At 47.7% G+C, this 26,761-nt stretch overlaps 1 protein-coding gene across 1 annotated transcript in view; it reads right to left on the reverse strand.

The window, feature by feature from the left end:
- The window catches only part of TCTN2 (tectonic family member 2), a 251,876-nt gene that overhangs the window by 65,815 nt on the left and 159,300 nt on the right, over nt 1-26,761 (reverse strand). Inside the window, exons 12-13 of the mRNA XM_085636293.1 lie at nt 24,652-24,729; nt 10,725-10,836 (exon numbers count right to left, since the gene is read on the reverse strand). Of these exons, the coding sequence (XP_085492419.1) occupies nt 10,725-10,836; nt 24,652-24,729 (190 nt within the window). The remainder of the gene's footprint in view (nt 1-10,724; nt 10,837-24,651; nt 24,730-26,761) is intronic.

Genomic DNA, 26,761 nt, shown 5'->3' on the forward strand with positions numbered 1-26,761 from the left:
CCTGAGCTAGTGTATTACTACAGGATTGTCTTAAACAGAGAATAGATGCATACAGGACCACACTGACCACTGTAAGAAGATGACAACCTCTTGGAATATCTGGCTCTTGCTGATGCAGGATTCAAATCATAGGCCTTTGTTCTTGTGTTTGATCAGCAAGCAGAACACCTTGGGTTTCAATATTCACTCTTGCATCCGGGGAGGGGTTTTGGTGGGGATGGTAAAGGGAGTTTCGTGCAGGACATGTGCTAGCCAGCCTGTCTCGATTGTCTCGACTCTCACCTGATTGATAGTCAGGGATATGCAATGGGGAAATTACCTACATTAGACTGGATTTTTACTTTGCTTCCTTATGCAGATCAAGACTGGTGTTTTTAGTGTAAAACACAGCCATAATCTCATGAAGGTGTGCCAGAACCTATTTTAGAGCAGGAAAGATTGCTATGCGCTGCAAGATGGTGAGGTGGTCCCTAAGCTACAGTGTATCTGCAGCGATTTGGTGGGAATACACCACTCAAACAGAAAACCCATTGGTGGGGGAGACCGGAGGGTTTAAGGAACTGAGATCATCAGATTTCCCCAGTGTCCATCTAGAGTTTTCTGTGCTATTGGACATCTTGCTACTGTTACCCGAAAAGATCCTTATGCAAACTTAGTCCTTTATGTAAAAAGATACTGCTAGCAGCTTTTACTGTTGACATATTCACAGACCGCTGCTGACATATACCTTGTTACATGATGTGTTAAAAACTGCTGACACAAAACCGAATACTACAGACACAAAACTGTTTGTATGATAGAGCCCTGGATGTAATACTTTCTACGAAAAATGGTGTCCATGACTGTCTCATGCAAAGTCCAGTGATCTAATCATTCTGTGACCTTTTATTCAGAATCTGCACATAAGTAGTTGTTAGCCTTACTAAATGTTCTCCTTGTTTTCAAGTTAGAAACCAGTACTTGGCTCTTATAGCCCGTCCTTCATAGTTTCAATTAATTGATTAGCAACACCAATAATTAGAAAGTTAGGGCCAGATGTACGACGGCCAAAATAGCGCCTTGCAAATTGCGAGTCTTTTGCGACTCTCAATTTGCGAGGCGCTATTTAGGTTGTACGTCAGTGTGTAACACACTGTTAGCGATTCCCAATGGGGTCGCAAATAGAGAGGCTCATGAATATTAACGAGCCTCTTGCAATTTGCGACCCCATTGAGAATGGCAGGCCCTCCCAGGTATGGTGGCCTGCTGGGATCAGCAGACCACCATGTCTGGGACTGCTTTTAAATAAAGCAGTTCTTTTTTTTCCAAATGCAGCCCGTTTTCCTTAAAGAAAAACGGGATGCATTTAAAAAAAAAAAAAAAAATGTTAAACATTTTCGTTTCATTTTTTAAGGGCAGGCAGTGGTCCCTGGGACCTCTGCCTGCCCTTAAAAAATATTTTCCCCAGCGTTTGCAAAGGGAAAGGGGTCCCATTGGGACCCCTTCCCTTTTGCGACCCCCATTACCACCCTCTTGAAGAAGGTGGTAATTTGCAATTGTTTTGTGCCCGCAATTGGATAGTTCCAAGTCATAGCTGCAGAAAGGCCAGCGATGATTGTTTAGAGGTCTAGTATGCTTCCAGTGTGCTGTCAAGCAGAAAGCTTAGGTGCTTAGTTTAAGATGAGGGAAAGACAGACGTATCATAGGTTTTGGACAAAGTCTGCAATCCGCAGATCTTCCGTAGTCTCTAGAAAACATGCTCCGTTATGGATGCCTTAAATTCTTGGCAAATGCTATACATCCTCCCCCCTATAATTCCAGGCACTAATGTAAACAAGCAGCTGACTAACATCTGTAATAAAATCTGGGTATTGTTCATTCATATAGAGCCTAAGGCGGCAATAAGTGCAACAAGAGGGTTAACATACTGACGGAAAAACGGGTTCAACAGACCACAGAGGGAAGTGCGTGAGATGGCTGGAAGTGCTTAGCTTTGCAATTGGCCTGTGAGAACCCTGCGGATCCACAGTAACGCTACGTAAAGACTCATTTACCAAAGAGTTCAAACATTACTAAATCGTCAAAGGTACCAAGTGCAGCAACAGGTCCGAAAGCAAAGCACTCACACTGCAGCCATCCGACGCTTGCCATAAACCTGCATCTACCAACTCACAGTCAGTCTCTCTTCAATAATGAAAATGGACTGGAAAGGGTCGAAACAGGGGTTATACTCGACAACCGGCTGAGCTTGTGTGGCTGGAAACACTGCATTTAATAAATGCCTCTGGTTGCTGGAATCCAAGCGAATGAGATAGTGTATTTTATTTTAACAGGCCACATAAATGTACATTTCAGCTCCGGACTTTTCTTCCGGCAAGGTCTGCTGCTAACCGTCTTGATTTGGGTTTGAGTTTGAACACAGGATGACTTATAAAATTAACTAATTACTGGCGTTACTAAATCAATTCATTGAAACTATGAAGGACGGGCCACAAGAGCCCCATACGGATTTCTATCTTGAAAACAAGGAGAACATTTAGTAGGCCTAAAGGCCACATCCGGGCAGTTTCTGAATAAAGGTCACCGAATGATCAGATCACTGGACTTTGCAGGAGGCAGAGTCATGGACACCATTTTTGGTAGAAAGAATTACATCCAGTGCCCTATCATGCAAATGGTTTTGGGTCTGTAGTATTCGGTTTTGTGTCAGCAGTTTTTAGCACATCATGTAACTAAATAGGTCAGTGGTCTTTGAATATGTCAACTGTAAAAGCTGCTAGCAGTATTTTTTTTATTTTTTTACATGAAGGACTACGTTTGCATGAGAATCTTTTTGGGTAACAGTAGCAAGATGCCGTCCAATAGCACAGACAACTAAGGATAGGCTATGAGCAACTGCTGTCCCTCATGGAACAAAATACACGCCCTACACGCATATACAAAGTACACTCCAATGACCCCTAGCAGGATCGATACATCAGATTAATCTGCATGACTAAATACAAACCACAAAAAAAGACTGATGCTCACTGACTATTTATTATTATTTTATTTAAAACACTTGTAGAGCGCAACTGTCACCTGACAGGTATCCTGGCGCTGAAACTCACTCCTTAGGAAGGAAAGATATGGGAGACTAGTTAGGGGGTTAGCAGTGAACGGGATTGGGGAAGAGCCAGGTTTTGATTCGCTTTCTGAAAGACAGGAGTGTTGGGATTTGGCGAATGTCAACCGGCAACATCAGACCACCGTCACTCCAATCAACAACAAATCCCTCAACTTTGCAGAAGCGGCACCCAGACTTAAAGTGTTACATAACTAAAGTAATGGCAAAGGTGCCCTACTCTAATGCTGGTCCGACTGCACAACATAATTATATAGGTTTTCCATAATCTAACCAACAAACAACAGAGAGCTTTAAGGTTGGTCCATATGTGGATTCCTACATTTCTCTGACGCAATCTATTCTATTCTATTGGTACTAGTATAGCACATAGCAACCAGGAGGCATCCTAGCGCTTAGAGTGCGCCACAGAATATTACTAGGAAATTACCGAGACTCATTTTGGAAAAGCCATGTTTTTAATGCTTTCCAGAAAGGAAATTCCTCTTCTAGAGATCGAAGAGGGTAAGGCTACGGTTCTACAATTTCGCTGCGTTATATATGAACGAATGCCCTCCATATTTAGCCCTATTGATGACAGGGATATTTGCCAAAAAGGTATTAAAGGAGCGCAGCGATATCCCAGGTATGTAGAAAGATAGCAAAGAGCGGGAGATCACAGTCCCTTTATCAAGCAGTTCCCTGTGGCCATTACAAAGTGATTTGAATGTAGTCCTTATAGCCACAGGGAGCAAGTGAAGGACGTAGAAGGCTTGACAGGCGGATAGATGACACGGTATATTGTACAATAACTGAACCGCAGAGTTTTGGACTACCAAAGAAGCGTGGCCAGCTCACATTTAAAGATGGATTGGGATTGTTGCCAAGGATCATAAGCTCGTTTTGTCTCCATTTAGTTTGAGACAGGAGCTTTCCATACATTTGGCAACTATCTCTAAAGAGGGGCCTAGTGCGGAGGGTCAGGACCATGACTCTGAGTAAGTGCAAAGACCAGTTGCGTATCGTTCGCCGACTACTATTTATCACAAGCAATATAAAAGTCATATTAGGGAGAAAAATAACTTGCGATGGAAGCAAGAAGCAAATTTGCTTTAAGTAGTAGAGATCAAAACATTACTGGGGGCATCCCTATCAACCTGGAAACCTGGGTTCATGAACATATAACAAAACAATGGTTCCCTTCGGGGGAAGTCTAAAGCCTAGACTCCCTCGGCTGAAAAATTCAAGGTCAAATCATTTGAATTTTGACAGTAATTTTAGTCTAGCAGGTGCTCCAGAACTGATGTACAGGAAGTGTAAGGTGACATCAGTTAAGTGAGTGTGCATAAGTGCAGTACAAAAAAACCCAAAAAAACTATTGATATATACGTTAGTAGTTAGGGACTACAACACTTAATACAGGTAAGACTCCAACGAGGAGTATATAGTGATTAATACAATCAATGGATATAGTCCGCTAGCGAAATTGTCAATGTTTTAACTCTGTGATCAACAATTTGTCTGGGTCATCATCAGTATAAACAAGATAATGATAGCAGCCTGCAAGAATAGTAGTAGAAGTAGTAGAGAAGCAGAATATAATTGGTGAAAATCAGAGACTAGTAAATGTCAAAAACATTTGCAATTGAAAAAGTTACTTGCGGTAACGGTCTTTCTAGTGGATGCCCTGCAGAATCCTCACCTGTAGAATAAACCCTGGTGCCAGACTGGATCGAGAAACTTCAAGGGACTTCAAGGGACATCCCTGGTACGGGACGCTACTTCCTATCAATGCTAGAAGAGGCGTCAGATGACTTCACCAAAGCCATATAGTGCCCACCCTCGACCAACGACGTCAGTTTCCGTCAATTTTTTCCCCAGCCTTCGATACAAGTGGATGACTAAAATCAATATAGTGCAGTGCCAAAACAGATTGAGTATCTTATGAAGCGGGAGGTGGGCAGGTCTTTTCCCTATAACACATCCATCAAAGGGGGAGGTGGGCAGGTCGGTGACTTATCTGCAGATAGACAGAATATCCACCAGAATGATTGTTACTGCACATAAGTACTTTTTTCTTCTGCCGGATACTTTTACCTACAGGATCCTCACCTGTATAATAGATACTGGAGTAACACCCTGTCACGGAGGATGGTTGATGGATGGTTAGTTGATAAAATCCGGCAAAGAAAGGTCTAGCAAAGTGGCAATACTTGCGCACTTCGGAATCCAGGTAGTAATTCTTGGTGAAGTTGTGTAGAGTCGCTTACATTACTATTGTGCAGATCTCTGCTATGGGAACACCTATGGCAAGAGCAGAAGTGGTGGATTTTTCTCTGGTGGAATGGAATACATTCCCTTCCAGAGGATCCTTCCTGGTCAGAGCGTACAAGGTTTTTTTTTTACAGAGGATGATTCAACTTGAAAGGGGTCTTTTTTTGCACTGCGTTGCTTTTCTTGGCACCACAGTACCCCATGAAGAGCTTGTAATTCATTTTAGATTATGTTATTTCTTGGAATCGAGAAATGGGGATTGTCTGTTGGTATGATGGTGACTACCGAAGGCAAGTGTTACTGTGTAAAGCAATAAAAATTGTTTTTGCAAAAAAAAAAAGAAGAGCTTGTAATCCAGTTGTTTGTCCTTGGTGGGGTGCAGGTACTAGTTAACTGCCCCCCTAGGATCCAGCCTATGCAACTTCTCCTCCTCCTTATTATTAGTGGGATGGGGCAGAAGGTAAAAAGCTGGAAGGGTGCTGGACTTACTCAGATGAAAAGGGTTCACCACTTTTTGCAGGAAAGCAGCCTGGGTTCACAACACCAATTTGTCAGAGTAAAAAGAGGTAAACATTGGATAGGGGCTAAGACAGGGGCTAAGAGCTTGCATTTCGCTCAACCATATGGCTGAAATTGTAGTCACTAAAAACAGAGTCTTTAAGGTCAAAATCCCTGAAGGACAACCATGTAGGGCCTCATAAAATGTCCCCATTAGAGAAGTAAAAACTACATTAAGGTCCCACTTGGGCTCAACAAAGGGGGTTCAAGTATACATATCCAACAACCCCTTCGGAAAATGGATTAAAATGGGGAATTTGAAAAGAGAAAGCTGGTCTGGCAGACAGAGAAACACAGACCATGCAGCCCAAATACCGCTTGACAGTCGCACAACTCCTCTGTGCAAGGGAAAGAGCGATTTGCAGGGCCCGGGACAACTTAGCCTGCAACAGCCCATGTTCTTGTCTGCGCACTATGTAACAAAGTTGCTCCATCTGCCAGAATAGGCTGAGTTGGTGGAAGGATGATGTGTTGAAAGAATAACATTACCACCTGTGGTGGCAGATGGAAGGAACTCCGATGTCCCTGCTTAATCTCCAGGCATGCAGGTGGAGGCCTCGGACATTGGGGTGCAGCACCATCCCCTCCAATCGAGAGAGGAGATCCAGTTTGAATAACAGCTTCAGCAGGGGACAAGTGGAGAAGCGTAGAATCTAAGGTCTACATACTACACCTTCCTTGACAAAACTGGGGCAATGGAAATAACTTGGGCCCGGTCTTGGTGCATCTACTTTAGAACCAGAGGAATCTAGAGTATGGGCAGGGGCAATCGCGTAGTGCAGCTAAAAGTTCTATTTCAACTGAAACCAGTTCCTCAATGCTCCCCTCAAAGGATACTGGATGGCACAGAACTGCTGGAATTGAGCATTGTCTGGTGAGGCAAACAAGTCCACCTGAGGTGTGCCCCACTGGGCGAAGTTGTTCTGGACAACCTCTGGCAGAATTGCCACTTTTGATTGGCAAGATAATGCTGGTTCAGACTGCCGGCACAGACATTCAGAGACTCCCACTAGGCAATTGCCAGTTAACCAGACTCCTCTGCAGTGTACCCAAGACCACAGTATCAATGCCTTCAGACAAAGGAAGCACGACCTTACTCCCCCTTGCTTGTTGACATACCACATTTCTGTTGTGTTGTCCATCAAGATCTGTATGAACCGACCTTGGATGGAGGGGATGAAGGCCATGAGTGCCAGCCAAATCAGCTGCAGTTCTTACAGGTTGATGTGAAGAATCTGTTTTTACAGAGGCCTCTGATCTCCAGATTCTCCAAGTGAGCTTCCCATCCTCAGGTGGAGGCATTCATCACTACTGTAGCCACGGTTGGAGGGGGGGTAAAGGTCATCCCGCAGCTTAAGTTCGCCTCATTCCCCCACCAAGCCACTACCGCTGCACGGCTGGGGGAGATCACAATGGAGTCCGAAGGGACTCCTCTGTACTGTAGCCATTGCCTCTAGAGGCACCACTGCAGGCCCCTCATGTTCCGATTGTCATATGTGACTAGGAAAATGTAGGAAGCAAGCAGACCTAGGAATCTCAGGAGTGGAACATGCAAGCCTTGTTGGAAGGATAGGACCATTTCTTGTCAGCAGTCCGCTGATGTGGAGGAAACGCACGGAGAAGGGTGGTGTCCAAAACTCATCCTATGAACTGGACACTTTGGGAGGGCCTTGGGTTGAATTTGGGCTTGTGGATTGAAAAACCCAGGTCGAACAGAAGGGATACTGTATACTGCAGATGGCGAGACACCATCTCTGGCGATCCGGCTTTGATAAGCCAGTCGTCCTGGTAGGGGGTAATTGGGAAGCCGACCATCAGAAATGGGTTCAACCACTGCCATCACCTTCATGAAGACTCAAGGGATCCATGTCAAATCAAATGAGAGCAATGCAGATTGGTAGCACATAGAACCCACTACAAAACACAAATAATTTCGATGCAACTTTAGGATGGGATGTGGAAGTATGCATCCTGCAAGTAGAGTGACACCATCCAGTCTCTAGCTCCCAACACCAATAAAATGGGAGATAGGGTCAGCATCCTGTATTTTTCCTTTTTGAGGAAGAAATTAAACTCTGAGATCCAGGATTGGACGGAAACCACTGCCCTGACCAGAAAGTAGCAAAATTAACATCCCTGACGAAGTTTGCAGCTCTGGTACTATCTCCACAGCTCCTTTATGTATGAGTGTTGCCCTTTCTTGTTTCAGGATAAAAAGGTGGTCTGGGGAGAGGAAGGAAGAAGCCTGGGAGAAGTGGGGGCTGGAGCCTGTAGAAGGGGAAGAGTGTAGCTCCTTTCTACAATTTGAAGGACCCATTGGCCAGAAGAAAGAAAGACACTGCCCTCCCAAAGGCTCTGATTAGGCTAGGATAAGGTCAGCTTGACTGCTGGTGCAGGAGAGGAAGACGAGGAGGCTTGCTTGCCGGATCTGTGGCCCTTAACCCCAACTCTGTACCTGTGTTGTCTGACCAATGGATTTTATTGCTGATGTTAGGTGTGGTGTTGGTAGGTCTGAGGTTTGCGAGAAGGAAATCCTCTTGAGAAGCCACGAAAATACTTGAACTAGCGGCAATCCTTTGTAGGAGGTGGTAGTAGACCAAGGATGGTTGTCTTGAACTACTCAAGCACCGCATCAGCCTCATCACTAAAAGGGCATGAACCATCAAACTGAAGGTCCAGGAGGTTGGCCTGATTATCGTAGGAGAAGTTGGAAGTGCGTACCCAGGCAACTCATCGAATGGAGACTGCAGCCACGGAGTCTGCAGCCTCAAGCCCATACCTAATTATATGCCAGGAGACATTCGGACATCCTGGATTACTTCCTGGAATTGTGCCCTCATGTCCTCGGGCCCGTGAGGCACCATCATCCGAGCCATGTCTCTCAGAGCATGGTTGTAGGGTACAAGTAGGCAATAGGCACTCGAGGACTTTAGCACCATACTCTCCATTGAGAAGGTCTTTTTCTTCCAGGCCTCTAGGCATTGGACTCTCTATCCAGAAGAATTGTCGGAAATGTGGCAGCGTAATATCCTGAAGAACATGATGCCTGTATGACAAGACTTTCAGGTGAAGAGTGGGAGGAGAGAAAGGGTGGGTCTCCCAGAGCAGGACGATAGCATTGTGCCACCAGTCTGCTAACCGTAGGAGCGTAAGTGGGCATATGCCAGGTCAAGACTGTGTTCACGAGGGCATCTTTAAATGTCAGTAAAGGTTCCGCTGTAGGATCTGCCGGCAGGAGGACCTCAGTGAGGAGAATCAGCACCTTAGTTGCCTTCTTAATGACTTTAGGGAAGGATATCACTTCTGAGGTAGGGATTCTAGTCGGGTGGGCTGATGCCCTTCTGCTAGCTCATAACTCTAGCTGGAGGCATCGTTATCTCCAAAGAGATATAGATTTAAGGGGTTCGAATCTGAGCCAAGCAGGTCATGGATTTTGTTCCTGTACTCTTTTTCCTCAATTAGTTTCTGTGCCTCAAAGAGTCTCTCCTTGGCCTATTTTGTGCTACTTTTTCAGGGGATGGGCGACGTGTCCGGCACAGGAGTGTGAAGCGGGGCCACCACTGTAGAGACGGTTGTGGTGTGGTTCATCTCAAAGCCAGGTCAAAGTTCGGAGGGGCCAGTGTTGGTCCAGGTTGGATGCAGCCGACCAGGGTTGGAGCTAGAGAGTGTCTGAAGGTGCGCGAGATGGCACCAATGCTCTGGCGAAAATAGAGTACATGGCATTGAAGAATGCTGTCCGGTCTGAGTATGGAGCTGGGAATTCAAGGAAAGTGTGGTCCGGTGTTGGATTTTCTGGTATCGCTGTCAAAGGGCACAAGAAAAACAGTGGTGGAGCTGGTGAAGTTCGAAGACGCACCAGGGCCAGATCCAGTGGAGTCGCTGGTGTAGAGCCGCTTGGAGTAGGATGAACAGGCTCCACAACAACCAACTCAAATTCAGAGGATGAATATCCTGTAGTAGACGGAGGGCACCTGGGCCATGCTTTCTTGTGCATTGTGTTTCTTGCATTTAGCCCCCGACTAGTAGGAAGGAGTCCTTGAGCGTGGCCTGGAGTGTTGACAACTATGTCTTTCATCCCTGATGCAGATCATGAAGAGCTTGACCTCATGCTCTTTGATTGCCTTCAGGTGCATACTTTGACAGGATTCACAAGAGCGCGAGTCGTGGCTCGAGCACAGGCACATGACACAAATGGAGTGAGGGTCTGCAATCATCATCTATCCCTCACAGTGCTAAAGGGAATAAACCCTGAATGTTTGGATGGAGATATACTGTAGTAGTAAAATCTTTTGAGTAAAACTCACAACTCTGAAAGGCGAGTTCCAGATGCATGTCGAATGGCATATAAAAAAGGGAACTGATGTTGTTGAGCATGCAGTATATGACTTCGGTAACGCAGACTGATGCCTGGGCTTATTCTACAGGTGAAGAATCTACAGGTAGAAATATCCATTAAAAAAAAACCTGACTATATCATAAAACAACGATATACTGCATACGATTTGGAACGCCTGGAACGTGCTGTATGGCCATAAATACACTGTATGTATTTCTTTCACTTTGTTAAAAAATTCATTCAAAATAAAAAAATAAAAATCTTACACAACAAACCATGCTTAGATAGGAAGCGTTTTAACAGCAACAAACCGCAGTACACCATACCCTCAAGGCAAAAATCGGACAGAATGCTTCTAATTGTTGTTTTGGCAACATATCAGTTTTGGCAATTGAATTTTGGAAATTTGCTACATACACAAATCATATACATCACAAATGGGAACTGAACACCGAGAAGCAAAGTTCACCATACCCTAATTGGGAGCAGTTTCCACTAAAATTGATGTTGAATAGGCATCCACGTGTTGAGTCTTCACCAAACAAAATAGGCGTGGGAGCAGCAGAGGAGCAGAGTCCTTGGCCAGCTGAAGAGAAGAAAAGACTCTTAAATCTTTAAACGTTTTTATGCTGAAATAAAACCAATAATATTGTGAAAAAATAAAATAGCTTCATACCAATAGCCAATACATTAAAACATTAACACCATCCACTTCTAAACCATTAAGCAACAGTCTACCCTAGCTTTTCTTCTTCCTTTTCAAATGTTTTTCATGTGACCCAAGCAATTTCTGGAGGCAGATATCTTTCTGATAAGGTACACTATTTGGCACTGTACAGTAAAACTATTCCCACCATTTAATCGAACACTCTATATCATAAGGAATCCAAATCAAGAATCCTGGAAGGTGACACTCAGTCTACCTAGTATTCAGAACATGCCAGAGCTCCTTCCTTTATTTTGCATAATTTATGAATATCCTGTGCTGGTAGACTGGCTTAAAGTTTGTTAAAGCTAACATACGAAACATGTGCCAGGAATTACTACTCCCCTACTAAGCAAGATATTTTACCAGCCCAAAAGCTGAAAATATTTTTCCTGACCTGAATTGTCTGTAAATTCAGTTCTGGCTTGGTGTGGACTTTACTTTATCAATCAGAATATATCAAATTAAGTCCAAGATAAATAGATATTTGAACTGTCAATTTAGAGTGTCACTGGTGGATAATTGACAAATATTATTCTAGCACCCAAAAAGACAATATCTCAGAGTGCTCTCCATCCTTTTGTACTTTTCATACCACAATAACAAATTTAAAATAGAGGCACAGGAAAATCCCATCCAACAATCTTGTATTCTTCAATCAAATACCAAAAATAATTGTCTACTACTTCTTTCAGCTCTGCACAGACGTTAACGCTCTATCATGCCTAATACCCTTAAGTGTAATAATCACTTCCCTGCTTCCTCAGCCCCATCACCATATTGGCCCTATTTGTGTCCCCATACATACAATAACTCCACCCAGTCTGCCAGGAACCTCAGTGTGCTTTTCAACTCAACTGTGTGTTTGGAGTCATTCATCCGGTGCAATAAATAAATAGGAAGAGGTCAGACAAGATCCACAGCAGCCAGATACCAAGTACTCTCAATCAGAAAGATCTGTCTACACCTTCCCTTCTAAACATCCAACTCTATGATAAGCTCATTGGCATTCAGTGCTTGTATTTGTGGCAATAGTGTCTTACTTAGTATTCCATTTCCTTCTACTTGTTAATGTTGTCAACTTCTCCACAAGAACCCTCTTTAACCTCCAAAGATAGACTCCCACGTCTTCCTATTGATAAGATGTGCGGCTGTCAGCTCAGAACAGGGTCATTTACAAATGTGTAATCTTGGTCTATAAAGCAATCTAATGCTCCCTCCCTGTCGTAGCTTTCAAAAATCTTTCTCAAGTTTTCCCAAGACACCGGTTCCTCAAACCATACAGATCCTTCAGCATTGGCTCATGTGAAAGTTCTGTTATTAATTTGTATTTATTTATGAATGACTAGTTTCTACCATAAATGCAGTACACAGTAACAAGGTGGTACATTAGATTACTGACTGCAAAACAGTTAAAGCGATGGTGAGGGTGATACGTTTCGAATCAAACAATATGTTAACAGTAAATTAAGGACACTGCATATTTTTTTGATAAACTTCTTTTTATTGTGTTTTGCGGCATAAAGAACAATATCAGGAATAATATACAGCAGTGCAGTGAACAAGGCATCAGTATCGGCAATCAGGAAAGCATCAACAGGCAAGTGCAAAAACCCTCCCGCCCCCTCCCATCCCCCGTCCCCCCCCCCCCTGCGCACCCACCCTTCAAAGCAGGCCCCCCAACCATTTCCCCCATATCTTGCGAAATTTTTTTGGGCAGCCCCGTGCAGTGTATAGCGACCGCTCCTGAGCTGCACACCAATCCACCCCTCTACTCCAGGTAGCCACTCTGGGCGGGTCTGGCTGTGACCACGCCGCCGCTATGTCTCTTTTAGCCACCATAAGGGCAGTGGTGAGGAAGTACTTCTCATTGCGGGACCCGTCCATCCCGTCCATGATGCCCAGCAGGGCCATTCTAGGCTCGTGGGGGACCTCCCAACCCAGGACCTCCGCTAGATCGGCCTCGATCGCTGCCCAGTAGTCCCCCAGACGAGGGCAAGACCACACCATGTGGAAAAAATCTGCCGGAACCTCCCCGCAGCGAGTGCAAGAGGCGTCCGCGCGGAGTCCCGCACGATACAGGCGGGCCGGGGTCAAATAGGCAGTGTGGAGGTAATAAAGTTGGATAAGCCGCAGCCTCGCGGAGGTGGTAAGCGACCGAGGGCCCATAAGGGCGTCCCTCCAGTCCGCCTCATCCAGGGGTCCCACCCAAGCCTCCCATCGCTGCTTTAGCCCGCTCCAATCCACCGGTGTATTGTTAATTAGGGATTTATAAATGCGGGATATGCCCCCCCTCCCAAGATACCCCAACATCACCTGGGCCTCAGGCGGACTATGGGAAGGCAGTCTGGAATCTAGAGGGACGTGAGCCCGAACCGCGTGGCGCAATTGAAGGTAGCGGTAGAATTGAGAAGGCTGCAGCGAGAAGCGGGTCCGAAGCTCCTGGAAAGAACACATGCGGCTTCCACGCCATATATCGCCCAGACAGGAGATACCGAGAAGATCCCACTGCCGAAAGCCCGTGAGTCCCACCACCTCCCGCAGCCACGTCCCGTGCCAAAGCGGAGTGAGTTGCGTGGACGTCCCCGACCATCTGGTGTGTCGCAAGGCCGCGCGCCACGCGAGAAAGGGAGCCCGCACGACGCCGGGGAGCGACAGGGGGATCGTTGTGCCGTAGAGCATGTTTTGGATGGAGGGGAACCCGAGGCAGTTCACCTCGAGTCGATAAGCCGGGTCGCCCCAGCCCCCTGAGAACCAATCGTGGACCACCAGTAGTTGGGTGGCCAGATAGTAGAGGTAGAGGTTGGTCATGCTTAGGCCGCCGTCGTAGGAGGGGACCCTGCAGCGGTCCAAGGCCAGCCGAGGTCGACCACCGCCCCAAAGGAATTTGGTCACCATCTTATCCAGGTCCCGGAACCACGGGCGCGGAAAGGGGCATGGAGTGTTCTGCAGCATGTAAAGAAACTTGGGGAGGATCATCATCTTATATAAGGCGACTCTCCCTAGCGGATTCAAAGGGAGGGCCTGCCACCGGAGCATATCTGATCTGGCTTTGTTTACTACTGGAGCCACATTGAGTGCCCAGCAGAGTTCCGGGAGGAGGGTGACCCAGATCCCCAGGTACTTAAAGGAGAGTCTCCGGAGGGGAATATCTGATTGCCAGTCGAAACATTCCCGCGACGGGTGTAGCGGGACTAGAACAGATTTTTTTGGGTTCAGATGGAGACCCGACGCCTGGCCAAACCGATGGAGGATCCGGCGGACCCGGGGCCCCGAGGTCGCTGGGTCGGAAAGATAGAGGAGGACATCGTCCGCGTATAGGGCAATCTTATCGGGGGCCACAGCTGGCCATTCCCAACCGCGAAGAACGGGATCCGCGCGAATCAGCATTGCCAGGGGTTCCATGGCCAACGCAAAAAGGAGGGGCGAGAGCGGACAACCCTGGCGCGTCCCCCGACCTATGGGAAACGGGCGAGAGAGAGCCCCGTTGACCAACACCCGGGCCCGCGGGTGCGCGTATAGGACCGCTACCATGGCACGGAACCGGGGGCCGAAACCCATGCGTTCCAGGACGTCGGCCAAGTACGCCCATCCCACGGAATCGAAGGCCTTTTCAAAGTCAACCAGAAGGAGGGCCAGGTAGGGAGAAAGGCGGCCGCGGTGCGCCATCGCAAGATGCAGGCGCCGCAGGCAGTGTCTGGTCCCCCGCTCCGGCATAAAGCCGCATTGATCCGGATGGACCAAGGAGGCGAGCGACGGGCGCAACCGCTGTGCTAGGACCGTAGCATAGATTTTGAGTTCGGTGTTGATAAGGGATATCGGCCGATAGTCAGAGCAGGACCGCGAGGGAGGCTGAGTCTTGGGGAGGGCAACTATGGTTGCCGTGTCCGTCTCGGGCCGGAACGAGCCCGTGTCCACCACGGCTGCAAACAGGTCCCGAAGCCTCGGGGCCAGCGTCTCCCGATAGTGAGCGTAGTACTCCTGGGGGAACCCGTCGGGTCCCGGGGTCTTCCCAGGTGCTAAGCGGCCTATGGCCTCCTCGATCTCTTGCAGCTCGATCGGTGAATCAAGGGTCTCGGAAACCTCGGGCTGCAACCGCGTAAGTGTAGCCGCGGTCGTCCCCAGCAATTCCTCAAGGGAGAGCGTGGACGGCCTGCGGCGGTATAGCTGGGAGTAATAGTCAGCGAACGCCTGGGCTATCGCCACCGAGGCTGTGTGAGTACCACCCGCTGGGTCCGCGATGGCCGGAATGATCCGTCCCGCCCGGGGATAGGTCGCCAGCCGGTGGAGAAGAGTGCCGTTTTTGTCTCCCCACCCGTAGACCCGGGCCACCGAGGAGCGCCATAGAATCTTCGCCGCCTCCAGGGAATGGAGGCGAATCTCCTCCCGCAGGAAGGCCAAGCGACGAGATCGGGCGGCATCGTCCAACTCCCCCAGACCGCGCTCTAATTCCACGGCTTGGGCTTCGCATTCCGCGAGCTTCTGGGATTGTGCCCGCCGTTGGCGCTGCAGATGCCCCTTAGCGGCGCCCCGGACAGTCGCCTTGCCGGCCTCCCACAAGACGGCAGGGGAGGTGACAGAGCCCTCGTTATGGGAGTAGTAGTCGGCGATCTCGCCCCCGACCGCCTTCCGGAAAGCCTTGTCGTGGAGGAACCAGGCGTTCAGACGCCACATCGGACGGGCAGAGAGGGGTGGGGGACCAAGAGCGAGGAGCACAGGCGAGTGGTCCGAAAGGCCCCTCGGAAGAATGCGTACATCTCGCACCCCCGCGCAGTCGGTGGATGGTACGAAGATGAGGTCGATCCGGGCATGGGAGTGATGGGCCGCCGATGTGTGGGTGTATTGGCGTGCCTGTGGGTGCCAGATCCGCCAGACATCGCAGAGGCCCTGCGCTTCGGCCCAGGATGAGAGCTGTTTTGCGCGGGCGACGCGGGACAGGGAGACCGGGCCCGTCGAGTCCAGGGGAGGCGAGTAGACGGCGTTGAAATCTCCGCCGAGAATGAGGGAGCCCGCCGGAAGTGTCGGGAGGAGACCCGCCGCGTGGGAGAGGGCCGACTGCAAGAGGGATGGCGCCGCATAAAGGGACATCAGGGTAAGGGGTCGCCCCTCCAGATTGCCAGAAACCACCACTACCATACCTTGGGGGTGCAAATGCACCCGGGACAGGACAAAGGGGAAGGACTTGCGGAGCAAAATGGCCACCCCTCGGGATCCCCGCACAAAACCGGAATGCCATACCCTGTCGTAACCGTAGCGGCCAAGGAAGGGGCAGTTGTTACCCAACAGGTGAGTCTCCTGGAGGAGGAGTACATCGATCTCAGCGCGTTGCGCGTATTTGAGGACCGCCATACGTTTAAAACGGTCCAGAAGACCATTGACGTTCCAGGATAGTATGCGCATGGCGGCCCTAGGGACAGGCGGGTCAGCCATGGTCTAGGACAGGAGAGGGGGCCAGTAGGGGCGCGGCTGAGCAGGCCCCCAGAGAGGAAGGACAACGGGACATCGGGCAGGAGAGCAAGCCAGACAGCACATGATGCCTTAGTACAACAATTAAGAGGGAGTCATCCCCCACCAACAAAGTCTTCCCAACGGGGAAGAAACAACCCCAAACCAACCCCAACCCCCCCCCCACCCTACACTTCGAAAACGGAAGCATCTGTCGCCCGAACCAAATGGAAGAACCACCAAGCTAAAACGCTTGGGCTTGAGCGCTAGTGGACCCCTGAGACCGATGAATTCAGACCTGAGTTACCTGCCCTGGCTAAGAGCAACACTGATAACGGGGCATCCCATCCCCGTCCAGGCATCCCCAGCCCCCCCTCCCCCCAAAGGAAACAAAGAGAGTCAAATGTTGGGGCTGCGAGAGAGGTCCGAAGAGTCCACCAATTCGACCGGCTGAGTTGCAGGGCCCGTGGGCCGGGGCGACACGGTCCGCCGTCCATCTGCCCCGGGACTGGCATGTGCGGCCGAAGAGGCAGAGGAGGCTCTCGACCCTCGGCGTGACCTTCTCCCAGAGCGCGTGGTGATCACCTCCTCCGCTGTGCGCTCCCGGGGTAACGTGCGGTGCCGCCGACGGGTCCTCGATGTCCGGGGTCTTCCTCGTCCCCTCCGCATACCCACAGGCGAGCCGCGCCCAGAGCACTGCAGGGGGTGCTCCTCCGTCAACCAGGCCCAGGCCGCCCGCGGGGTATCGAAGAACAAAGTCTTGTGCTGGAGACACTGCATATTTTTACATTACGAATATTTACAGTTGAAGCCAAAGGGAGATAAAGTAATGTGCCCATTCACACATTACTTACTGTTGGTCAGGTCTCTGAAGTTAGATATGTGACCACATCTGCTGCAACATTTCAGAATCTGTCTCAGTCACCAACTCTACTCCTTACAATGAATTCCAAATGTAATCACTGAGTTTGTAATTCTATCCCATGTACCATCACGCTGGGAGATAAAACATTTCTGTACGAAATGCTCTTGTTTGACACAAAAATAAATATATTGACTAATAAGATTGAGTTCCCAGTTATGTCACATCATCTTCCTCAAACAAAGCAAACTTGATATCTTGTGACCTGAACAGCTCCTCCTTTCTAACTTTATCTCTGCTACACAATTACATTTTCTTGAAAGATTTTCAATATTTTCAAGTTTGCCAATGAGGTGCTTTTGAGAGTTATGAAGCTGAATTTTTGCCCACATCTCTGAATGTTCCAGGCCAGCTAGCCTGTTTGCTTCTCGCATAATATTAATGTCTACTACTGATTTGAACAAGTTTGTTTTCAGACTATATCTTTATATTTTCCAGAAGCTAGGAATTTATATTGTTGATTAAACAACAATGCTTCTAATTAGACAAGAGTTTGAAGGGGTGGTAAAGGGCTAAAGATTTGAGAGAATCACTGGATTGTTACCATCTTCTTAAAATGTGACCGTATTTATGGATTAACGCTGCTATACAGACGATAACAAGCAAATGGAAGGAAGCAGTACCACCATCATAACAGCAGTGGTGGAATGTCTTATGCCATCAACCTGAATACCAACTCAGCCTTCAAATACACCTGACCCCACCTTGAACTCTTTCTCAATAAATCAGCTCAAAGAAGATGGTTCCAGCAGGTGTCTCCCTGGAAGAGGAAGAAGACTTTGCACCTCCAGAAAAATCCCTAAAATGGACTGATTTATGTGTTGCTATGATGTACATACATTTCACTTGTGAATGGCTATGTCCATATGCCCGTGATGTACCTGCGCACTCAGACTCGCAACTAATGATACTAAAGACTCTGCTTAAAAAAAGTGATCAGCTCACTTTCTATCCTTCTGAATTGTATTTCCTTTGAGGTTGTACAACCAAAGAAGTTGTCTACCCGTCTTTTTTGACCCCACACCTCTTCATAAAAAGTACATCTTTGTAGCTCTGCACATGACTTCACGATTTACGAGATTAACTAATCTACAGCACTTTATTACAGATCAATATAGTTGATTCTACTCAATGTTGATGTGATACAATACTGATGTAGCTAGTTGAAATATAAAAGAATAAAAATCTTCAAATTAAAAAGATGTTTAGGAAATATGACTGTATTTATGGCTGAACGTAAGGGTTTCTATTATTTATGAATTAACATGCCTGAGAGCCACTGCTATAAATAAGCTATTATAATAAAATGGGTACTATTAACAACTTTTAAGAATAGTGCTTTGAAACAGCAGAAGGGTGGCTTAAAGAGTGAAACAGGAGTATTAATATTATAGTGGCATGAGGTAGCCTGGCATGTTGTGATACTGTAAAAAAATGCAGAAGCAAAATCCCAAAATATATTGATTTCTCTTTGGCTCATGGTCTGCAAGGCAACCGGGAAGCAAAAACAAGAGGAGTTGTTTAACATTTCCATGGCTGACAGGACGGCATACATTTCCATGCTATACATTGACCAATCTTCTGTCCAGGAGGCTTTTCAGCCATTCTGATGATATGTACAGCTTAGTAGGTGGTCCTTCTTTTCAAATTACAGATGAAATGACCTTGCTGCAAGCATCTTCAAGGTAGCAACCAACAAATGGACTACCAATTTGACTTGCCTGTTTAACAACTGCTTACAGAATGCTACGGTGCCAGAGAGTTGGCGTGGTACCAGTTTAGTTCCAATACACAAGAAGGGTGCATAGGATAAGCCGGGAAACTTCAGACTCATCGCCCTTCTGGATGTAGAGAGGAAATGCTATGCAAAAAGCCTCCACAAGGAGCTGGAGGCCTGGACACAACTTTACAAAATAACTCCCGCCACACAGACCGGATTTCAAAAGGGGCAGGACACGTAGATTTATCTACTATGTATGTTGATACTTATCAATAAGGTGACAAAAAGAGGGGCTGGCAGCTTTACAGTGCTTTTATCGATTGTGCTGCGGCTTTTGACTAAGAAGATAGAAACTTGTTGTGGCCCAAATTGGACGCATTGGGCATATCTCCTTGTATATCGGATGCAACTAGGAGCCTTCACACTAACACATGGGTCAAGGTACGAATGTCCAGCAAATGGGCCTTCTCAGATAAGCTCTAAACCAACCAGGGCCTGAAGCAAGGATGCTTTTTGACTCTTTTACTCTTCAACTTCTATCTTGTGGATCTGAATGTCCATGGGGTAAAAAGTTTTCATCCGAAATTACAAGAGACGAAGGTGCGTATAGGTTACAATATGCAGATGAGCCAATACGTCTGGACCAGACTGCAATTGGTCTTCAAAGATCCCAACATCTCTGGAAGAATACTGCAAGATAAACAAGCTCAGCATTAATACATCGAAAAATGATATCTTAATTTTTGAGAATAAGAAAATCAAAAAGGGAGCTTGGTTTATAAACTCACAGAAGACGGAAAAATTACCAAGCATTAAGTATCTACGCGTGTGGATCAATGAATGCAGCCTTACTACACCTCATATTGAGGCTCTGGAAACATTTGCTAAGGCTCTTAAGTTTGTTTTCAAAATCTTTATGGCCCGGATATGACTACAATCCGCAAAGTGATCGAAAGCAAATTGATTTCCATATTAGCATATGGAGCATTTGTTTATTTAAACCGTATCATAAATTGGCTTGAACAGGACCAATGTCAGTGTTAAAGGTGCTTATTCAAGCTACCAGCCGGTACAGTACAAGCACAGATTCACCTAGAATGTAATCTGGCCCATCAAAACTATGTCCTGTACATGTGTTTTCTATCCATGTGCTCCAAAAACTTGCATCAACCGAACAGGGATCGTTAAAAAGACTTGTGGGAATGAAACCTGTTTTTTGCAAGACGTGGACTTTGTTGACTCGCTTGGCCAGGAACTGACGAGCTACTTTGAGATCAACACGGGGTCGGTCTCATCGCCAGGCACTCTGTGGGAGGCCGGTAAGGCCACCATAAGGGGGGTGGCTAGGGTCTTGGTTCACGCGAAGCGCAGGGCTCAGGTCGCCCGCCTTGCAGAGTTGGAGGCCCAGGCTGCCCAGCTGGAGTCGGCTCAGGGGTTGACCGGGGGTGAAGAGTCCGCACGGCAGCTTGCGTTGCTACAGGAGGAGATCTGCCAGGTCTCTCTGGAGGCCGCCAAAATGCTATGGCGCTCTTCAGTGGCTCAGATATATGGATGGAGAGATAAAAACGGCAAACTTCTCCACAACCTCATGTCTTACCCAAAACCCGCCCACATTATTCCTGAGGTCCGCGATGGAAATGGGACCCACCACTGCACCTCACGAGCTATTGCCCAAGCCTTCGCAACGTACTATGCCACTCTCTTCACATCCCGCCCCCCGATGCCTCGCTGGCTATGCTGCTGGCGGAGACCGGGACCCACCTGCAGCGCCGGCCCCTAACGATCTCGGAGACTATGGATCTCCCAATTACTCCGTCTGAAGTCCATGAAGCCATATCCCACCTAGACTCCGGTAAGACGCCGGGTACCCGCAAGAATTCTATGCGACTTTTCGTGAGTCGCTGACCCCACACCAGGTAGAACTATTTCGCCACGTGGTGGACAAAGGATCCTTTCCCCCTGAAACAGACGTGGCCGCTATCGTGGTGCTTCCGAAAACACAGCCCCCTTCCGTCAACTGCGCAGACTATCGCCCTATTTCCCTCATTAACACCGAGGTGAAAATCTTCGCTACTGTCTTAGCCCAGCACCTCCGTCCCTTCTTACGCGAGTTGGTCCATTTGGATCAATGCGGCTTCATGCCTGCCCGGGGTACGCGGCACTGTATTCGCTGCCTCCACCTGGCGCTTGCGCACCGACATCATCTCCCTCCATATTTGGCTCTACTCTTGATCGATTTTGAGAAAGCCTTCGATATGGTCGATTGGACCTACTTGGATGAGGTGATGGAGGTGATGGGGTTCGGCTTGCCTTTCCGGCGCCTCTGCCAGGTGCTCTACTCTTGCCCTAAAGCGAGGGTCCTGGTCAACGGGGTACTATCGGAGGCCTTTCCTATCCGAAGGGGCACTCACCAGGGTTGTCCGCTCTCGCCCCTCCTATTCGCGCTGGCGATGGGACCCCTGGCCTTCCTTATCCGTCAAGACCCCAACATCCGGGGCTGGGCGTGGGACCCATTGCGGGTGGACAAGATCGCCCTATACGCGGACGATGTCCTCCTTTTTCTGGTGGACCCCGAAACCTCTGGCCCGCGCTGTTTGGAGGTACTCACCGCCTTTGAACAAACCTCAGGCCTTCGGCTGAACCCGGCCAAGTCAACTCTGGTTTCTCCTCCACCCATCCCGTGCCTGTTTCGATTGGCAGACAACCATCCCCTTACGCAGGCAATCCTTCAAATACCTGGGGATTTGGGTTGCCCTGCTTCCCGAGCTTGAGTGGACCCTGAACATCACACCTCTAATCATCAAGGCCAGGGCAGGCCTGAAGAAATGGCAGGCTCTTCCCCTTAACCCCCTAGGCAGAAGTTCCCTTTTCAAGATGATGGTCCTCCCCCGTTTCTTGTACATTCTGCAGAACATCTCCTTTCACGTACCGGCGGCCTGGTTTCGAGAGTTTGACGGTGTTCTCACCCGCTTTTTGTGGAGGGGTGAGGTCACGGATGTCCTTGGCACACTGCCGAATACCTCCTTATGACGGAGGTATGGGAGTCAGTAACCTTCATCTCTACTACCTTGCCACAAAACGTATTGTGGTTCACGACTGGTTCACGGGCGGCTGGTCCGACCCGGCGTATCAAGTGGAACTTCAAACGATGGACTTTCCGCAACTCCAGGCCTACTTGTATGGGTCCTCCATGTCGCGCGAACTGCCCTCATCACTCGGTCGGTCGGTCCTCCTGGCTTGGCGCACCGCCTTGCGCCACACGATGTGGGAATCGGACGCTTACTAGGCAGACCCCCATGTGGCAGGGCACATGGCTACAAGAGACCTCATCCCTCCGGGATTTTCACCGATGAGACTGCATAGGGATCTCGCTTCTAGGGGATGTTTGGGTGGGGGACCATATCAGAACCTTACTAGACCTGCAACAGCGCTATTCTCTCCACCCCTCCCAGTTCTACAAATACCTGCAACTTAGGCACCCTCTGGGGGTGCACCTTCCCTCCCCCTCCTTCCTTCCCGAGTTTAGTCCCCTGGAGGCCCAGGTGGTGATGGGGAATCTGGGCATATACCGTTCCCTGGTGAACAACACCCCTGCGAACTTGGACGCGCTGCGAGCCCTTTGGTAGGGTTGGTTGGGCCCCTTGGAGAAGGCGGATTGGAGGGACGCCCTTATGGCCCCCAAAGACCCTGACGACCTCGTCGAAACTGCGCTTAGTCCAACTTTATTACTTGCACGGGGCTTATCTCACCCGGAGCACCTATACAAAGCCCAACTATGCCCTTCCCCGGCCTGCGGGCGTTGGGACCATGCCCCTGCGGATTTTTATCATATGGTGTGGCAGTGCCCTACCCTCGCTTCCTTCTTGGCGGGTGTGGAATTAGAGCTCTCACAGACCCTGGGGTGGAGCGTTAGCCACAATCCCCTGCGCCTGATTTTAGGGGTGTTTGATGGCCTGGACGGCTCTCGGGCCGACAAGCGTTTCCTGGGGACAACGGTGGCAGTGGCAAAGCGAGACATTGCGGTGCTGTGGTCCCAGGCTAAGCCCCCCACTGTACGGAGGTGGAGGCGAGGGGTGGACTGGTGAGGAGTTCCTCTTCGAAGCCCGGGGCTGCCCTGAACTTTTTCAAAAGATATGGGGCAAGTGTTCAACCTGAGCTCTTGAGTGGGTTTGTCTTCTGGGTCAACCCTTTGTATGAATTTACCCAGCTATTTGATTCACCGATCTTTGACGCTGTACACATGCATGCACTGTATGATATTCTGTCTGATTGTGATGCCACTATGAATTTGTGTTTTAAAATTACAATAAAAATTGATTATCAAAAAAAAAAAAGAAAAAAAAAAAAAAGACTTGTGGGACACTATACAGGACCCGAAATCAGATATTCAGAAGCTTGTCCAAGAAGCTACTGACCTACTCACTGCTGGAGACCTCTTGAAGTTTGCACTGCCTCTGAAAAGTATTTCAGAGTTACAGATAAAGCAAGCAAGTCTTTTATAAGCTCACGAGGACTTAGGTCTTATTAGTACTAAGATGTATGCTGCCCTGCAAACTGTTATATATCAACCAATCACTCCTCCAGTCTACATATTAGTTACACCTAAAGTGCTTGAGATTCAGCTTAATTTTTCTAAAAAAGTACAACTATGGTCGCCTGACAGGCCCCTCTGATGCATCTTGCAGGGGCTGTGGTCTTAACCAGGAATCACTTATACATGTCCCATGTTTATGCCCCTCCTTACACTCATCTAGACATTATCTTTTTCCAATTTTCATACAATTTAATATCAGGGCTGGTAATACAGCTGTAGCAGAATGTTTGTAAGGTGACTTGTGTCAACTGACAGCAAGATTCATTAGGTTCATGGCTATCAATACTTAAAATGGTTACACCTTGAAAGTAAAGTTTAAAAATGCAATGTCTGCTTCAATAAGCATTGGCATGGCTTTCTTCATTGTAGGCCTGATTACTTAATTGGCATCGATACATCTTGCACTTTAACTTTGGTATAGGTAGGACGAGAGTCATGTCTTTTTATTGACTACGATATGCACTTGCACTTTTATTTGTCCTTGTTCTTTATCTGCTGTTAGTATGCATGAATGAATGATTGAATGTTTGTACTTAAATTACGTGATACGATTAAAAGTCTGCTTCAGTAAGCATTAGTATGGCCTGCCTGCCTTATTAAAGGTCTGCTGATCCTCATGGTTCATCTGCATTGATACCTCTTGCACTTTAACTTTGGAATATGTAGGACGAGGGCCTTTTCTTTTCTTCCTACTGGCTCAGATATGCACTTGCCCTTATATTCATACTTGCCTTAGCCTGCCTTTGCTCTTTATTCGCTGCTAGTGTAAATGCATGTATTTTGATCATGTGATAATGTATGGTACAGTCTCTTCATACTGTTGTGTATTTTTTCCCTAAATTGTGTAATGATTTTAATTAGTTGTGCAGTCAGAATACACTTTGAACTTTCATTAAAAAGTAATAACTTAGTGGACTTTACACTCAATCATGATGACATTTGCTGAGAATACATGGAGGCTATGTTGCCTCACTAAAAAAAAAAAAAACTATTTCATCCCTCAAAACACAGTACCTGTTGTCCAAAGATTAAGGGTGCCAATGCTAGCAGATGCATTTGCAAGAGCGAGAACAGGTTTTCCCACGTGGTAACCTAGAGATAAGAAAGCATGAATCAGAGAGTGAAACTACTAAATAATGAGTTACGGTGATGCAAAATGATAAAGGATGAGCTTAGGTGAAGCACAGCATATGATATAACATGTTACAAAATGATGGTATAAAGTGCTAGAGCAGGGTAAAATGGTTCAGAAGATCCTTATTATCTGCAGGCACCGAAGGGCTGTATCCATGAATATTTTCTAGATATCCGCATAAAACAATCTTAAAAGTCACTGGTTATTCTTAAATGTGTGTGTGGTTATAATGCAGACTTGTCACCGATCCACCCGATGGTGGGGGCACCTCTGGTGTGGAAGCAAGCAGACAGGGGAGGCTTACGGACTAGACTTCGACAGATAGTTCAATACCCTTGTGAACCCATATTTTAGATATAATGGAACTTAGTGCCAGGAGAGGGTTTGGGACATCTTCATCAGTGCAAGCTCCCCCCCCCCCCTTTAAATGCTTCTTTGTGCTTGCAAGTGCACTGCACCAGAATGGACTAAGGGACACATGCATCAAGCATTTTACCGGTCACAAACGACCCAATGCGATGCATCAAGCCCAAAGGCATTCTCAAAACAGGCAATCGCAATTTTTGCAACTACCTATTTTGTGAATGCAGGATTCCCTAATTGCGATGCATTATGCATTCGCAAATTGCGTTTTCGCAATTTGGAATCGCAAATTACCATCAACTCAAAGTTCATGTTAATTTGCAACTCCTTTGAAAAATGCACAAAAATAAAATTTTCAAAGTGGAATGTGGTGTATACACATGCCCTCAGGGCATGTGTGTGATACAACATGTTCACATTTACCTTTGTTGGGGGTGCTTCAAGGTGTCCTTTTGGCTCCCTTGAAATTACATGCACAATTTGAGATTACCTATTTGGTAATCGCAAATTGCGAATGGGGGTGCTACAGGGTGGCCTTTTGGCCCCCTTGAAATTGCATGCACAATTTGAGATTACCCATTTGATAATCGCAAATTGCGAAGGCTGTCCAATTTATTCCTATGGGCCTCTAGGCGAATCGCAATTTGTGTTTTGCAATTAAGGAATATTTAGGAATCGCTAATACTTAAGTGAAACCTACATGCATAAGGAATTGCAATTCCTTAATAGCGATTCCTGAAGACTCGCAATTAACGAATCGCTAATCCTTGGCTTGATGCATGTGGCCCTAAGTGAATAAATGTGTCTAGAAGAACGGGGGAGCGTGCAAAGTCAAAGTTCTTCCCAGACGATATAGGCTTTATCAAAAAGGCATTTGCTTTAAAGTACAGTCAGTGTTGAGTTTTCATTTTAATGTCTGAAGGGCTTTTTTACAGGGTGGCACTATCGAGGATTCTGCCAAAAATTAGCCACGTGTTCACCATGCAATGGCTGACTAGCAGAAAATAAATAAGAATGGTTCAGTGGGACTCTTTCATTTTATAGTCAATACGACTCTGCCTCTTAATGCCAATCACAGATCAAAAAGGTGCTTCTGTAATGTTAAGCCCCCGGTGGGCCAGGTCACAGGGGCATGAGAGGCAAGGAGGGGGGGTGCACGAGGCCCCCCCCGTTAGGGCTTATGACAGCCCAAGGGACCGCCACCTCCCCAGGGCAAAACTCTATAAATAAATGTGGGGGTGGGTGGGCCCGCACCCCCATCCTGCAGCCCCGGGGACTTCCACCTCCCTGGGGCACTTAAAAATATGTATGCGGGAGGGCCCTATGGGCCCACCTGAAACCTCAAGTGTCAGTGACCTCCCTGGGACAAATCATGCTGAATACTAATGCAGGGGGCACACGTCCCACGCCGCAGCCCCGGGGACCACTACCTCTCCGGGGCAAAGTACTACATAGAGGAGGGCAGCGTAAACCCCCTGCCCCCTCATTCAGTCATGGAGCCCTCAGGGCCAGCTCCTGCTACCTCCTGAGGTGCCCACTCTCGGTAGGTAGCTGTTTCCCTTTACTTGGTGGGAGCAGACAGCTCCCCTCAAGCAAAAGCAAACATAACTCCACTTTCTGCAAGCA

This window comes from Triturus cristatus, chromosome 11 (assembly GCF_964204655.1).
Source record: "Triturus cristatus chromosome 11, aTriCri1.1, whole genome shotgun sequence".
Classification (NCBI taxonomy): domain Eukaryota; kingdom Metazoa; phylum Chordata; class Amphibia; order Caudata; family Salamandridae; genus Triturus; species Triturus cristatus.